The sequence below is a fragment of the Pleurodeles waltl genome, chromosome 6 (assembly GCF_031143425.1).
Source record: "Pleurodeles waltl isolate 20211129_DDA chromosome 6, aPleWal1.hap1.20221129, whole genome shotgun sequence".
NCBI lineage: Eukaryota > Metazoa > Chordata > Amphibia > Caudata > Salamandridae > Pleurodeles > Pleurodeles waltl.
In genome coordinates, this window is record NC_090445.1 from 486795977 (window position 1) to 486811171 (window position 15195).

Sequence of the window (15195 nt, forward strand, 5' to 3'; positions counted from 1 at the left end):
CAAAAGTCTATAAATTAACCTGGGTTTAAACCTCTGGTAGCTTGGCACAAAATCAGTCAGGCTTAATTTAGAGGCAAAATGTAAAGTATTTATGGAGCATCCAAACAGTAACAAAGTAAAAGTAGAGAACAAACAAAATCCCAAATTCTAAAAATTTAAATGAGACCAAAATGACCAACATCCAATCAGTGGACCTGGGGATCTTGAATTTCAAAGTGCTAGGTAAGCATAGTTCCTAAAAACACATAGGCGGTCATTACAACATTGGCGGTAAAAGCCACTTACCGCTGTGCAGAAGACCGCCAACACACCGCCGCGGCCGCGGAATTCCGCCACAGCTATTATTACCCACAGCACGGAATCCACCAATATTCAGACACCCACACAATTCCGCCACACCAAAGGTCAGTGATAAACTGGCGAAAACAAAACCGACACCGTCACGCCAACAGAAATACGCCCACACTATCACGACCCATGAATCCACGCGGCGGTCTTTCAACCACGGTATTCCATTGGCGGTACACACCGCTGCACTCAAAATACACACACATTTACAAAACAAAACCACATTGGACAATTCGAAATACACACACCTGATACACATACAGACACCACTCCCACACACTCAATACAATATAAAACACACACCCACATCACCCACAAACCTCTATGACCACAATTGAAAAAGAAGCACAGAGAGAGACACCACCATCAACAATACTAGCATCCACAGGCACACAACACCATCACCCACATAACTTCCACGCACCTCACAGAACACCCCACTACATATCAGCACACTTATCACCCCACACACCACCCCACACATCACCCACACCACCCCATGGCACGGCAAAGACACCCCAGGTTCTCAGAGGAGGAGCTCAGGGTCATGGTGGAGGAAATAGTCCGGGTAGAGCCACAGCTGTTCGGATCACAGGTGTAGCACACCTCCATTGCAAGGAAGATGGAGCTATGGCGAAGAATAGTAGACAGGGTCAACGCAGTGGGACAGCACCCAAGAAATCGGGATGACATCAGGAAGATGTGGAACGACCTACGGGGGAAGGTGCGTTCCGTGGTCTCAAGACACCACCTTGCAGTTCAGCGGACTGGTGGCAGACGCCCACCTCCTCCCCCACAACTAACAACATGGGAGGAGCAGGTCTTGGCGATTCTGCATCCTGAGGGCCTCGCAGGTGTAGGTGGAGGAATGGACTCTGGCAAGTCAAATCTTAACTAGTACATCCCCCACCCAACTGCATGCCATCACATACCCCCACCCTCGCCCTCACCCCCATCACTCTAACTCCTCACAAATGCCCCAACATCACAAACCACACATTCTAACACCAAGCCCTGCATGCAACAAAGAAGCATGGACACCCATCACTAAAGCATGTCCACTGCACATACCCATACACCCCCCTAAACCATCATCACAGAAGGTCCCACACAGGAATGCACCCACCCATTGCACACCATGCCACACACAGATGTAATAAACATCATTTTATACCCCTGCAGGACCCCTACCCAACGTCACCGGACAGGAGGGTCCACACATGTTCACACCACCAACAGAAGAGGCCCACAGGGATGACAGCAGCTCTGTCCAACTGGATCTAGATGACCAGCCTGGCCCATCAGGGACCTCCGGACAGTCGGTTCCCATCACACAGTCACAGGCCACTACAGAGCTTCCCCCCTCTGAAAACACCAGCACAGCACCCACCCAGCGAGCCCATACCTCCGTCCTCAGGACACATCAATCAGCAGTGTGTCCACCACTACAGGGAACCCAGGCTAACCCACCACCCCAACAACAACAGGGACCTGGGGGCAGTGGCACAGTCCAGGGGACAGAGGCCCAGGAACACAGGGGAACTGGGAGGGCTGCTGTGCGACAGGGGGAGGACAGGCCAAGGGAACCCACTCTCCACGAGGCCCTCTCCAACATCATGGGAGCCTACCACCACTCCCAGGAGACAATGGCAACGGTACTGGCCAAGTTTCAGCAGACCCAGCGCCTGCAGGAGGAACAGTATTTGGGCTTCAGGGAGGAACTCAGAGCCATCAATTCCACCCTGGGCACCATCATAGGGGTGCTGAAGGACATACTCAACACCAGGAGGGACACTGTGGCACTACAAGGGGCCCCTCACACTAGCCTGGACGATGAACTGCCCACCACCTCCGCCGGCGCTAGTGGACAGGAGGTACCGCCACAGGACCACCACACCAGCACTCCACCCCCTGCAGAGGGAGAACCACCTCGCAAACGGTCCCTGAGATCCAGGACAAAGACAGAGAACGATGCCAAGACCCCTGCGAAGAAATGAGACCACCCTGAATGTCATCCTTCTGTCCCACTTTGTCACCGTGTCCATCCTTAAACTGCAGCCAGCTCCACTTCCTATGCCCATTTGGGCAATGCACCTGTGAGACTAATAGACTGGACTCTGCCATGGACATTCCTCCACCATCACCCCTCACCATTTTGCTACCCCCTCCAATATTGAGCACGAAAATAAACACCCTTAAAGCACAAAACAATCTGGAGTCAGTCTGTGATTTCGGAATAGTGTATTAGCAATTACAGTGTCAAAAAGCTCTTTCATTTGTAATGTCAACATACCTATGTCACACAGCTGTAGTCCATGAGGAATCAAAGCAGAAGTCACACTGTGGGACACACATCTGTGAAATCGTAAGGGAAAGTGACAACTCAGTGACCATATACTGGGTGAAAACGACAGACAGTAGAGAGGTAGTAGTGTTAAAGTACATGTAGTAGGCAGGTTTGTATTCTTATCTGTGTCTCACTGGAAATATTGCTGGATCACTGAGTCCCTGTTGTCCATGTCTTCTTCTTCTGCTTCCTTGTCTTCACTGTCCACAGGCTCCACAGCTGCAACAACACCGCCATCTGGACCATCCTCCTGCAGAAAAGGCACCTGTCGTCGCAAAGTTAAGTGATGAAGCATACAGCAGGCCACGATGATCTGGCACACCTTCTTTGGTGAGTAGAATAGGGACCCACCTGTCATATGGAGGCACCTGAACCTGCCCTTCAGGGGGCTGAAGGTCCGCTCGATTATCCGCTGTGTACGCCCATGTGCCTCATTGTAGTGTTCCTCTGCCCTTGTCCTCGGATTCCTCACTGGGGTCAGTAGCCATGACAGGTTGGGGTAACCAGAGTCACCTGCAAATGGCGAGGGACAACTGTTAGACACACACTAACCTGTAGGGATATTCCCAGACCCAGATAACCATTCACACTGTCTTGCTTCCAGGTGCTCACCTAATAGCCACACACGGTGCCTCTGGAGTTGACCCATCACATAAGGGATGCTGCTATTCTGCAGGATGTAGGCATCATGCACTGAGCCAGGGAACTTGGCATTAACATGGGAGATGTACTGGTCTGCCAAACATACCATCTGTACATTCATGGAATGGTAACTCTTCCGGTTTCTCTACACCTGTTCACTCCTGCGGGGGGTACCAGAGCCACATGGGTCCCATCAATGGCACCTATGATGTTGGGGATATGTCCCAGGGCATAGAAATCACCTTTCACTGTAGGCAAATCCTCCACCTGAGTGAAAACGATGTAGCTCAGCATGTGTTTCAGCAGGGCAGACAACACTCTGGACAACACGTTGGAAAACATAGGCTGGGACACAGTTGTTTGAAATGACCCACTTGCAAGGAAATGGAGCACTGAAAGCACCTGCACTTGAGGGGGGATTCCTGTGGGATGGTGGATAGCTGACATCAGGTCTGGCTCCAGCTGGGTACACAGTTCATGGATTGTGGCATGGTCAAGCCTGTAGGTGATGATCACATGTCTTTCCTCCAATGTCGACAGGTCCACCAATGGTCGGTACACCGGAGGATGCCGCGATCTCCTCACATGTCCCAGCGGACGGTGCCTATGAAGGACAACAGCAAGCACAGAGTCAACCAACTCAGAGGTACGTACCCACAGCTTACACAGAACACGAATCATAATCCAAAAAGTGGCCTGTATGTGTGTTGAGTCTAGGCCTAGGTATGTGTGACGCAGTTAAAAATGAAGCCATGTGGGCCCCTGAAATGGCAGCTGCCTGACCTGTAAAGTGGGACAATGGGATGTGAGGTAACTGAGCTGGCGTTGTACACCGTCGCGGTAGGCGGTCGAAGACCGCGGCGCAATACTGCATTGGTTAACATTGGACCCTATGGGTCCCAGGAGCCAACGACGATGTACGCCGGCGGTGACGGTACGCACCGCCGAGGACGTGACCGCCATTTTCTATCTGTTCAATCACTCGATACCTGATCTTCGACAGGAGAGGACCTACACTGCAATTGCTGCTGTGACCTCGGTCTGGAAGAGACAATGGCTCGATTGTCTGGGGAAAGGGCCCCTGCTTTCACATCGGAGGAGTTGGAGAAACCCGTGGATGGGGTCCTCCCCCAGTACACGCTACTCTACGGTCTTCCAGACAAACAGGAAAGTACACTGGGAGCATGCTGTATGGGCTATGCCTGTGTGGAGTGGGGTGGATGTAAGAAGGGGGGGAGATTGCGGCGTGCATGAAACAACGGTGAGTGCATGTGCCACATGGCAAGGCTAGGGAGGGGGGCCAATGACTGTGATGGTGCAGTTGGTAATAAGTTTCTCTTCCCCCTGTACAATTCATGTAGGTCAGCGCCCACCAGAAAAAATATATTTGGCGTGCCATCGCCAAGGACGTCCGGACCCTGGGGGTCTACCACAGACGGAGCACCCACTGCCGGAAAAGTTGGGAGGGCATTCGCCGCTGGAGCAAGAAGACGGCGGAGGCTCAGCTGGGGATGGCCTCCCAACGTGGGAGGGGTGCCCGTCGCACCATGACCCCCCTGATGTTCAGGATACTGGCGGTGGCGTACCCGGAGTTGGATGGGTGCTTGAGGGCATCACAGAAGCCACAAGGGAGTGAGTACACTCTCATTCTACTGATTTTGCGTGCAGTGGAGGTGTCCCGGTGGGGGAGGTGGGCTGTGGGTTTCCCTAGGCCAGGGCAAGTTCCGTAGGCACGGTCCCTCTGTAATGCAGGCCATGTGGCACCCCACCCCACCTCTGTAGAGTGCCAAGTACACCTAGTCATGCGCCTGTGTCACCCATGTGTGCAGATGTCATCCATAGCCTAGTAGGCCATTTCCCAGGAATTGAACAGTGGAGCCTAAGAGCGCGGCGTAGTGCATGGGGCTTCTGTGTCTGTCGTAGCCGCCAACGGTAATGGTAATGCATGCCCTCAACATGTCTTTCTTCTGTCTTCCCCCCCTTTTTGTGGTCTCCCTGTTCTTGTGTGCATTAGCATCATCAGGCGGAGGAGCAGTGGCACCGGAGCACGAGGGGGCTGCATCCCACATGGCCATGGAGGGCCACACTACGGACTCGGACTTCACCAGTGAGACGGAGGGCAAGGGGAGCTCCACGGCGGGGACAAGAGCTGAGACCAGCGACACGGACTCGTCCTCTGATGGGAGCTCCCTTGTGGTGGCGGCAACATCTGTGCCCCCACATCTACAGGTACAGCCGCCACCACCCCTACCAGCACGGTCCTCCCAGCAGCCCCTAAGCCTTTGCCCCATGCCCGCTCACCCAGAAGGGTGGGCATCACCTTCGCCCCAGGCACCTCAGGCCCGGCCCCAGTCACCCCTGCTGCCCTCAGTGAGGAAGCCATTGACCTCCTCAGGTCCGTCACTGTTGGGCAGTCTACCATTTTGAATGCCATCCAGGGTGTCGAAAGGCAGTTGCAACAAACCAATGCATTCCTGGAGGGCATTCATTCTGGTCAGGCGGCCCTTCAGCAAGCTTTTCAGACTCTGGTCTCAGCACTGATGGCAGCCATTGTCCCTGTGTCTAGCCTCCCCCTCCAACTTCCTCCACCCAGACCCAATGCCCTGTACCCCAGCCTATCACAAGCACACCTACAGACCAGCATGCACACACGTCAACACACAAGGGAAGCTCAGGCAAACATAAGCACCACACACCCCACAGGCACTCACGCAAGCATCACACACATGCAGACACACCAACATCCACTGCCTCTATTGTGTCCCCCTCCTCCTCGTCTCCCTCCTCCCTCCCAGTCTCATCTACACTCACACCTGTATGCACTACATCTACAGCCACTACTGCCATCACCAGCACACACACCACCACACCCCGCTCACGTGCAGGTACCACCCCCACTACCATTCACACGTCTCCTGTGTCCTCTCCCAGTGTGTCTGTGACACCACCTCCCAAGGTACACAAACGCAGGCACACACCCACCCAACAGCCATCCACCTCACAACAGCCTCCAGCGCATGCACCTTCACCCAAAGTCAGCAAACGAACACCTCCTACAACCACAACCTCTTCCTCCACTCCCAAACCCCCTCCAGCTACCCATCCAGTGTCTCCAAAAAACTTTTCCTCTCCAACCTTGACCTCTTTCCCACACTTCCCCCACCCCATCCGTCTCCTAGGTCCCGAACTAGCACCTCAGCCACAACATCTCCGGGACCAATGGTGCCTGTAGTCACCGGAATCTGGAGTGCACCGGCCACCAGCACAGCCAGTGTGGCACTGAGCCACAGCACAGACAGTCCCCCACCTGTGAAGCATCAAAAGTTGACCAGTGCCCAGCGGGAGAGGGGGAAGACTCCAGCCACCAAAGCCGCTCCCAGGGGTCCCGGTGGGAGTGTGGAGTCAGCTGCGACACATTCCAAGGTGGGGAAGGGCCACAAGAAACCAGGAAAGTCTGGGAAGAGCAGCACGGTGGAGGAGACCGCCATCATCCCCGCTGCCCAGGAGGCCACAGCCATCATCCCCGCTTCCCAGAAGGTCACCGCCATCATCCCCGCTGCCCAGGAGGCCACCGCCATCATCCCCGCTGGGCCAGAGAGGACTGCCAGCACAAGCCCCGCTGGGCCAGAAAGGACCGCCAGCACAAGCCCCTCTGGGACAGAGAGGACCGCCAGCACAAGCCCCGCTGGGACAGAGAGGACCGTCAGCACAAGCCCCGCTGGGTCAGAGAGGACCGCCAGCCCAAGCCTTGCTGGGACAGAGAGGACTGCCAGCACAAGCCCCGCTGGGCTAGAGAGGACCGCCAGCAGCTGAGTCACTGCAAAGGAGCCTGCCGCACCAAGCACCGCTGAACAGGGCACCGCCGCCTCAAGCACCGCTGAACAGGTCACCGCCGCTCCAAGCACCGCTGAACAGGGCACCGCTGCTCCAAGCACCGCTGAACAGGGCACCGCCGCCTCAAGCACCACTGAACAGGGCACCGCCGCCTCAAGCACAGCTGAACAGGGCACCGCCACCTCAAGCACCGCTGGCCCATGAGCACCAAGGACACTGATGCTACTGAGTCCGTCACAAGCAGGATGAAGCACTCTGGGCACAAGGCCCCCTCCAGAAACAGTGGAGAGATACATCCACTACCTCTGTCCTTAGCAGGATGAAGCACTCTGGGCACAATGCCCCCTCCAGAACCAGTGGAGAGATACATCCACTACCTCTGTCCTTAGCAGGATGAAGCACTCTGGGCACAAGGCCCCCTCCAGAACCAGTGGAGACTGTTATCCACTTGAGAGACTGTGGCTTTGCACTCCCCAGGATTGAACAGTGGGCAACCCACCCACTGTAGAGACTTGAGAGACTGTGGCTTTGCACTCCCCAGGATAAAGCAGTGGGCAAACCACCCACTTGTGAGACTTGAGAGACTGTGGCTTTGCACTCCCCAGGATTGAACAGTGGGCAACCCACCCACTGTAGATACTTGAGAGACTGTGGCTTTGCACTCCCCAGGATTGAACAGTGGGCATGTGGCCCTCTCGTGGATTTGACGCTGTGCACTCAAACGGCTGAGGGGCCCCCCTTTCCCTCCCCCTGAGGTGCCTGTTTTCTTGCTCTCTGATGCCCCTGCAGTGTTCTCTCTGTCATGGTCGGGGATCTTGTGTGCGCCTCGCCCATACTGTGTGGGCCCAGTGTTCCACTGACTTAATTGGAGCACTACCTGGACTACTATGCTTGGTGTATATTTTGTTTATGGTGTATATATATATATTTTTGCCTACTTGATTTTAATATATTACAATGGTTACACTCATTTTCTTTTGTCATTGCATTCTTCCGGGGGGGTTGGGGGTGTAACTATCATGTATAAATATGTATTAGTGTATGTGTTGTCATGGGTGGGGGTAGGTGTGGGGGTGTTGCGTGTGTGTGTCCCTGTTTTTTCCCTCCCACATCCCCTGTGTCGTAGGTGCAGTACTCACCGTGGTCTTCGCCGCCAGCATTCGTGCCCCTGGTAGAGGAGCAGGAAGACTATTGCAAGGAGAATTTGGAGTTCCGCCTCCATGGTGTCCTGGTTCCTCGTGGGGTGTGTAGAGGTGAGCGTTTTCCCTTCTAAATCCTGTTTCCGCCGTGTTTTTATCCACGGTGAATCCATACCGGAAAAGGTGGCGGATTGGTAGGTTGTGGTACTGTGGGCGTTACTTTATCTTCCGCCTGTCTGTTGGTGGCGACGGCCGTGGCGGTTGGAGTGTTAAAGTGGCTGTCTTTGTTGGCGGTTTCCACCACGGTCGTAATTGCAATTTTTTTACCGCCGCTTTAATACCGACCACCAGGGTTGTAATGACCACCCTAGTGCATCTTGCGGTCATCTGGTCGTGTTACACCAGTAGAAAATCACAAGTTTAGGCTCACCACGATAAACAGTAGGCCAGATACATGGAACAGTTTAGCCCAGCTGAAAAAGTTACATTCTCTGTCTGGTAAAAAGTCGGGTTTACAGTGGAGGAGTCCATGAAGAGCAGGGAGAGCATTGTGGATAGTTGTTGGTGTAGCATGAAGAGCAGGCTGGGCAGCGCAGGCTGTCATCGCTGTAGCATGAAGAGCCACTCAGGTGCTGCAGATGGTTGCTCCTGGAGCTTCGCATTGGCAGTCACTGGGGACTGTTGTTGCTGTGGTGTTAAGTGTAGATCTTGTGCACTGGTGCTTGGCATTGCCACTCCTTGCGGGAGGCAGAGACTCAGTGCAAACATTGTGGTTACAAAGAGCCCAAAAGTCAATATTTCTCCTTTCTTTGAGAGGGGAGCACTCTGATGCCAGTCAAGAGTCTAGGAACTGAGGAGACATGTTTTGGGGATCAGGGACTCACTCTAGCAGTGGCCAGCAGGGTTCAAATGGATCCAGTTGCAGGTCCAGACAGGTCCAGTTGCAGCAGGTCAACTGGGCAGTTGCACAAGGCATTAAGCTTGTTGTGTCCCCGTAGTTCAAACAGGAGGTGGACCACTAACTCTTGGAGTCAGCTGTTTGAGGGTTAAAGGCAGTACTCAAGCAGCAGGGAGGTCCTCTGGGGAGCAAAGCAGGCCCGGGCAGCAGGGCAGTCCTCTAGGGAGCAACTCAGCCTTTCTTTTCTAATGTCCACAGGTCCAGGAGTGTACTGAAGAAGTGTTCTGAGTGTTCAATATTCAAATGTATGTGGTGCCAGCATTTGAACTGGGGGAACATCCTGGCTCTGCCCACATTGGCTCTGGAAAGTTCTTCTCTTCCCCTGCCATGGCTCCACGAAAGCTGGGGTAACAAAAGCCTAGTGGTAGATTCCTTTGGATGTGCTGGAAGCAAGCCATTTGAAGTGTAAGTGGGGCAGGGAACAGCTCTTCTTCCAGCCATTCTAGCAGGATTCATCACAGGGCACACACCGGGGTCAGGAGTGTATCAATGTTTGCCCCATAGTGAAATGTCTGAAAATCAAAGAAGGTGCTAAAGGTGGGAAGAGGCATCAGTGGGTGTTCCTTACATGATAAAACAACTAATCCTTAGCATCAAAATGAAACATGTCCACTCCACCCACTCAAGTTGTCTTCATTGGTCAATTGCACTATGGTTACAATGACAAATATATTTCAATGGGACCTTTTCCCTAAGCACACATAAATGTACTACTTTCAAAAACAATTATGTATTGAAAAAGTTAGAATTTGCAATTTCTTATTTCAATGTTTTGTTCTAATTAATGTATTAAAATACAATGACTTTCTCTACAGCTGTGAAGTACACAAACTTGAGTGAGGACCACTAATGAATGAAAGGAAAATATGAACCAATGGATGCTGCCACCTTCATTCTGGGACTGTCATTTCTTGTGCAGCTGGTTGGCGGATCTCTTGGCAATCTCACCTTGTTGTTGTCTTATGTGCACCTGAAAGCTACACAGGGCATTTTGAGGCCAGTAGATATAATTGTTTCCCACTTGGCCCTGGCAAACCTTCTTGCCCTTCTTTCAAGAGGATTCCCCCAAATTATGTCACTCTTTGGAATGAAGAATTTCATGACTGATTCTGGCTGTAAAACAGTAATTTATCTTTACAGAGTGGCACGAGGACTTTCCATCTCCACCACCTGCATCTTGAGTGTATTCCAGTCAATAACCATGGCTCCCATCACCACCTGGTTAGGAAAACTGAAGCACAGGATTCCAAAGTATCTTATTCCTTCTTTTATAGTTTTCTGGATTGTGGGTTTATTTTCATTTCTTGTTGTTCCTCTCTATGCTCGTGCTCCTCAAAACAGCACCTTTCCACCAAATGTTGTCAGTCTGGGGTTTTGCTACATGTCTTACTTACCTCCTGGAAGTGTGCAAGACATTGTATCTACTACCTTCATAGGTGGGCAAGATATGTTTCTTGTCACCGTCATGATAATTGCTAGTGTATATATGTTGGTGGTATTGAGAAGACACCGGAAACAAGTTGAATATATCCAATCTGTGAGTCAAAGTAGCACAACCGTCGTTGAAGATAAAGCATCAAAGACCATCATTGAGTTGGTTGCTCTCTATGCCTCTTTCTATGCAATTGACATAATCATTAATGAATATGGAAGATCCTTACAGCAGCAAACTACTCTCTTAACAAACATTCGTGTTTTCTTTTCTTCTTGCTATCAACTCCTGAGCCCTTTCATTTTGCTCAGTTTCAATAAGAAAGTCGCGTTAAAAAATCTTTGTAAAAAAAAGAAAAAAATACTTTCGGCTAATAATGGGTAAGCATTTTCTAACACATGAACATAATGCTCTCAGCTTTCTTAACATTTGTGTTTGTAAATGTTCTAGAATAACATTACTCTCATCTCCAAACTCTGACTGTGCCAACCATCCAGTGGGTTATCCAAAAAAGATGAGCCTCGGTCACACTCCCACCAGCCATAACTACTTGCACCCATTTACAACTCAGCAAAATTGCATACAAACCTGCCAAAGGATCACCCACAGTTTTTTTCCTCTGTGTGCCACCCCAGCAGTAAATTCAAGAAATTTCAAGAAAGATTTGACAACTCTCAACTCAGCCCTATTCCCAATCCTAATATTTATTGTTTTAACACTAGTCAGTGATTGCATTGCTTGAAAGCAGGTGTAATTATGATTAAAAGCAGCTCCATGAGAATCCTATTAAACAATTCAGAATTCTTAAACACATCAAGACAGACATCCAATGGTGTGCCATGGGGAGTTAGCTTAGCTAGAAAGTTGCCCAATGGGAGGGTGTGGTCATTCAAATCTACGTGGATTCTCAACCAAGAAAATTTGTTACCTGTAATTGACCAAACAAGACTGGGAAGTGTTCTGTGTGATCACCTTTTGATCATCCTACGGTTCTATCACCACTATTCACAACCTCCAAATATTCTATTTTCTGTTAGCATTAATTTATTTATTTAACAAACATCGACAATGTCAATAGATCTAGCGTTTGACCTGGCATGGATGCATTCCTCTATACAATCATCATTGAACCCATCCATCCATGTATTCAATTACTCATTGCTGCTCTTGGGCATCTGTTCATCTACTCATTAGATCATTTTTGCACTAATCCATTGCCCATCCACAATACCACAGACACAAACTCACCAATAACTGAAGAGCCTCATTTAACTACATGTTTTGCCATTTGAGGAATAAAAAAATGTCAGTAAAACCTTTAGAAAAATAACTTTGGATTGAGTAAAAGTGCAATTGTTCTTAGCACTTTTAGTGTGTTCTGTTTTGGACCTAAAACAAAATTATCAATGCAACCCTGACAGACATTTGACTATGCTCCCCAGCCTCGATACATGGACTATCACAGTTTTGGGTATAGTAACATTGGGCCTGATGTATTGATTTATTAAAATGATGGTCAAGTTACTCCGTCACAATGTTGAGCGATATCTGACCCCCGAAATCTAAATCCCATCATATCCTATGGGATTTAGATTTTGGTCAACGGGATATCACTCACCTTTGGGATGGAGTAGCTCATCCTTCAATATTTAAACCAGACTCATAGTGATTCAGGCTAAAGTCTATAGGTTTAGAAACAATCACAACAAAGAACTGCATAGAATGACAAGGAATGTATTATACAGATGCTTAAGTATCCCTGTCGTACATTGTGCAGATATTACAAGTCACAGAACTCCAATTGACTTGCAAGATCCTATTATGAGTTACCATGTGTTGGGGAGCACTTCCATAGGTGGAACATGGGTGTTCCCTTGCATTCACCCATGAATTGTGATGCAAATCCACATTTATCAAAGTCAGCAAACATGGGCTTCCGCCCAAATGGTGCACCTGCCCTAGGCTGACATAACTAGGAAAAATATATTTATTTCTCCTAGTAATTTCCTCTTTGTATTGGTGATGCTACTTGCAACACTCATGCAAAGAGGAATATGCCTCTAAGAATAGTTTTTCTATGGGACGGTACCCCTTCTTGCACAAAAGCTATTCTGGCCTCAATGCAGGCACACTTGAATGGTGGTGCAAAGGTGTTTGTGTTGACTCTAAGCAGTCCAAAGTGCACCAGCATAACGAGAGAGCTATGCCATATTGTAGTAAACATAACACATTTCTGCTCTCTTTCTTTGAGGCAAGGCAGTGCAGCAACTCTCTTTCTGTGTTGCATTATGGCCAAGTTTAGTAAATCTTGTCCTTGGTGTGTTGCTCTTTCATATGAAAGAGATAGTATGCTTGCAGACATGAAGAATACAATTAGAATTTGCAGCGCTAACTATAGTAAAGTATAGTAAAGGTAGTTAGATATTTGTTGAAAAGTAATTTAGGATCCCTTAAATACAAGTCAGTTTTCTAAAAAAAAAGCTGTAAATCAGAATGTGTAAAACATGCAGAAAAAATTTACCTTTCCTAAATTTGCCTAAAGTGTGCAAACAATAATCTTTCTCATTTTTGCAGATCACTTTTCATCTAGAAAAAGAAAGCAGAAGCAGGAAATGCAAGGTTTCATTTTCGTTGTTTAAATTGTAGCTTTAATTATGCTTCCTGACCCATTTCTCACTTTGGCTGCTGGGTCTGAAAGATATTGTGACGTCACAATTCAACTGCAATGTTATTACAGTTGAGGACGTCACAGGTCACCTGTGATAAGGAAATTAGAGACAGGCGTTTATGCACTGAGTTCACACTTGATTATACGAATCTTTAGTATTCCAAAGAGTACCAGAATGAAATGTGTATTCACACAAAATAGGGGAAGTTGTATAAAATTCTCGTTTGTATGCTACATTTTGTCTGGAAGGTTGAGTGGTAGCTAAGATCGTGAGTAGTTTGAGAAGGCTCGCTCACTGAAAAGAAATCGCACATTTGTATATGCGAATGCACTCATCCCAACCACCTCTGACCTGTTAACCCAAATACAGTACCATGTTTCACTTCCACTCATTCGCTGTTCCTGTATTCACATAATCCACAAGCAAGTATTACGTTTTTTTACCCTTCCGATCATTTTTTTACTAATTCATGAACGATTTCCACACCATTCCTAGATTAGTTTAGATGCCAGTTTTCAGTTTAGCCTGAGTTTCCATCACCTTTTAAAGTATGAAAAATAATGCACTGTACTGACAACACAATTATTAGATTCGATACACCTTACAAAAGTAGTGTGTTGCACCATAACAATGTGCTGCAAATGCAACACACAGGATATGTTTTCATGTCACTCACATTATACCAGCGCAAAGATAGACATTAATGCAGGCTCGCACTCAGCTTGGGGAGGCTGCTCCAGTGCAGAGAGTGAGCTTGGAGGAGGACATGGCACCTACACAATTAAAGCTAGGAGAAGGGGCTCATACGAGGCATGCACTCACATCAAGTAGAGACAAATCAAACTCTGCATGATGTATGCAGATTACATTACTTTTTAATTAAATGGTACAGAATTCCAATCTTTACTAAAAACGAAAAGCAGAACTGGCAGTGTCATTGGGGGGGGGGACAGGGGAGGGAATTCAGGAAGTAATTTATAGTACGAGAAGTTTCTTTTAAGAACAAACTGTATCACCATTACGACGCTAAGCGCTGCAGAGTTGCACCTTCCAAATCTCCATTATGACCCAAAAGTGAGATATGGTGTGCACCCACTGGCTTTGCCTATCCACCTCCTGGGAAATCATATACTGATTAACAAGGTAGAAAGAGATGCCCATGTGCCTGCCCTACATATCTCTGCAATAGAAGCACCCTGCAACTCAGCTATAGAGGAGGAAATTCCTCAGTAGATTTCCCTGAACTCCTAAAGGAGGCACTTGGCCTCCCACTGTATAGGCCAGCCAGACCAAAGACCTCTGCTTAAAGAGGATATAGCTAGCTTGTCACCCTATCTTGCTGGGCCAAAATGAACACAAACTGATTCATAAATCCCAATAGGAACTACCCTCTGCAAAGAGATAAGGAGAACTCTTCTCACATTCAGATTAATCAATCAATCAGTCGACTTGTAGAATGCGACTTGTCACCCATGAAGGTATCCAGGTGCTGGCAGTGTTAAGGGTCTCAGTAGAAGAGTCAGGTTTTCAGCATCCTATGGGTCTTCTGTAGAGTAGGGGAGGTCCTATGGTGCAGGTTTTGCCTGCAAGGTAGCAAAAGGAGCATCCTCCTGCTCTGCTGTGTTGTATGCGCAGGGAATGGGCCAGTGCAAGGGAGGCGGAGCAGAAGTGTCTGCAGGGTTTGTGGAATGTCAGGCAGTGGTTGATGTAGGCAGGTGCGGAGTCATGGTGCGTCTTGAACACATGGGTGAGGAGCCTGAACTGATATCTCTTCAGAACTAAGAATCAGTGGAGTTTTTGGAGGTGGGGTGATGTGGGTGTGATGA

The 15195-nt window shown here is 49.1% G+C and overlaps 1 protein-coding gene across 1 annotated transcript; it reads left to right on the top strand.

Annotated features, from left to right (window-relative positions):
- Positions 1–10142: 10142 nt before the first annotated feature.
- On the top strand, positions 10143–11084 carry LOC138301631 (olfactory receptor class A-like protein 1). The gene has a single exon (XM_069242145.1). The coding sequence runs from the start codon at positions 10143–10145 to the stop codon at positions 11082–11084; it is 942 nt and encodes a 313-aa protein (XP_069098246.1).
- The last annotated feature ends 4111 nt before the right edge of the window (positions 11085–15195 follow it).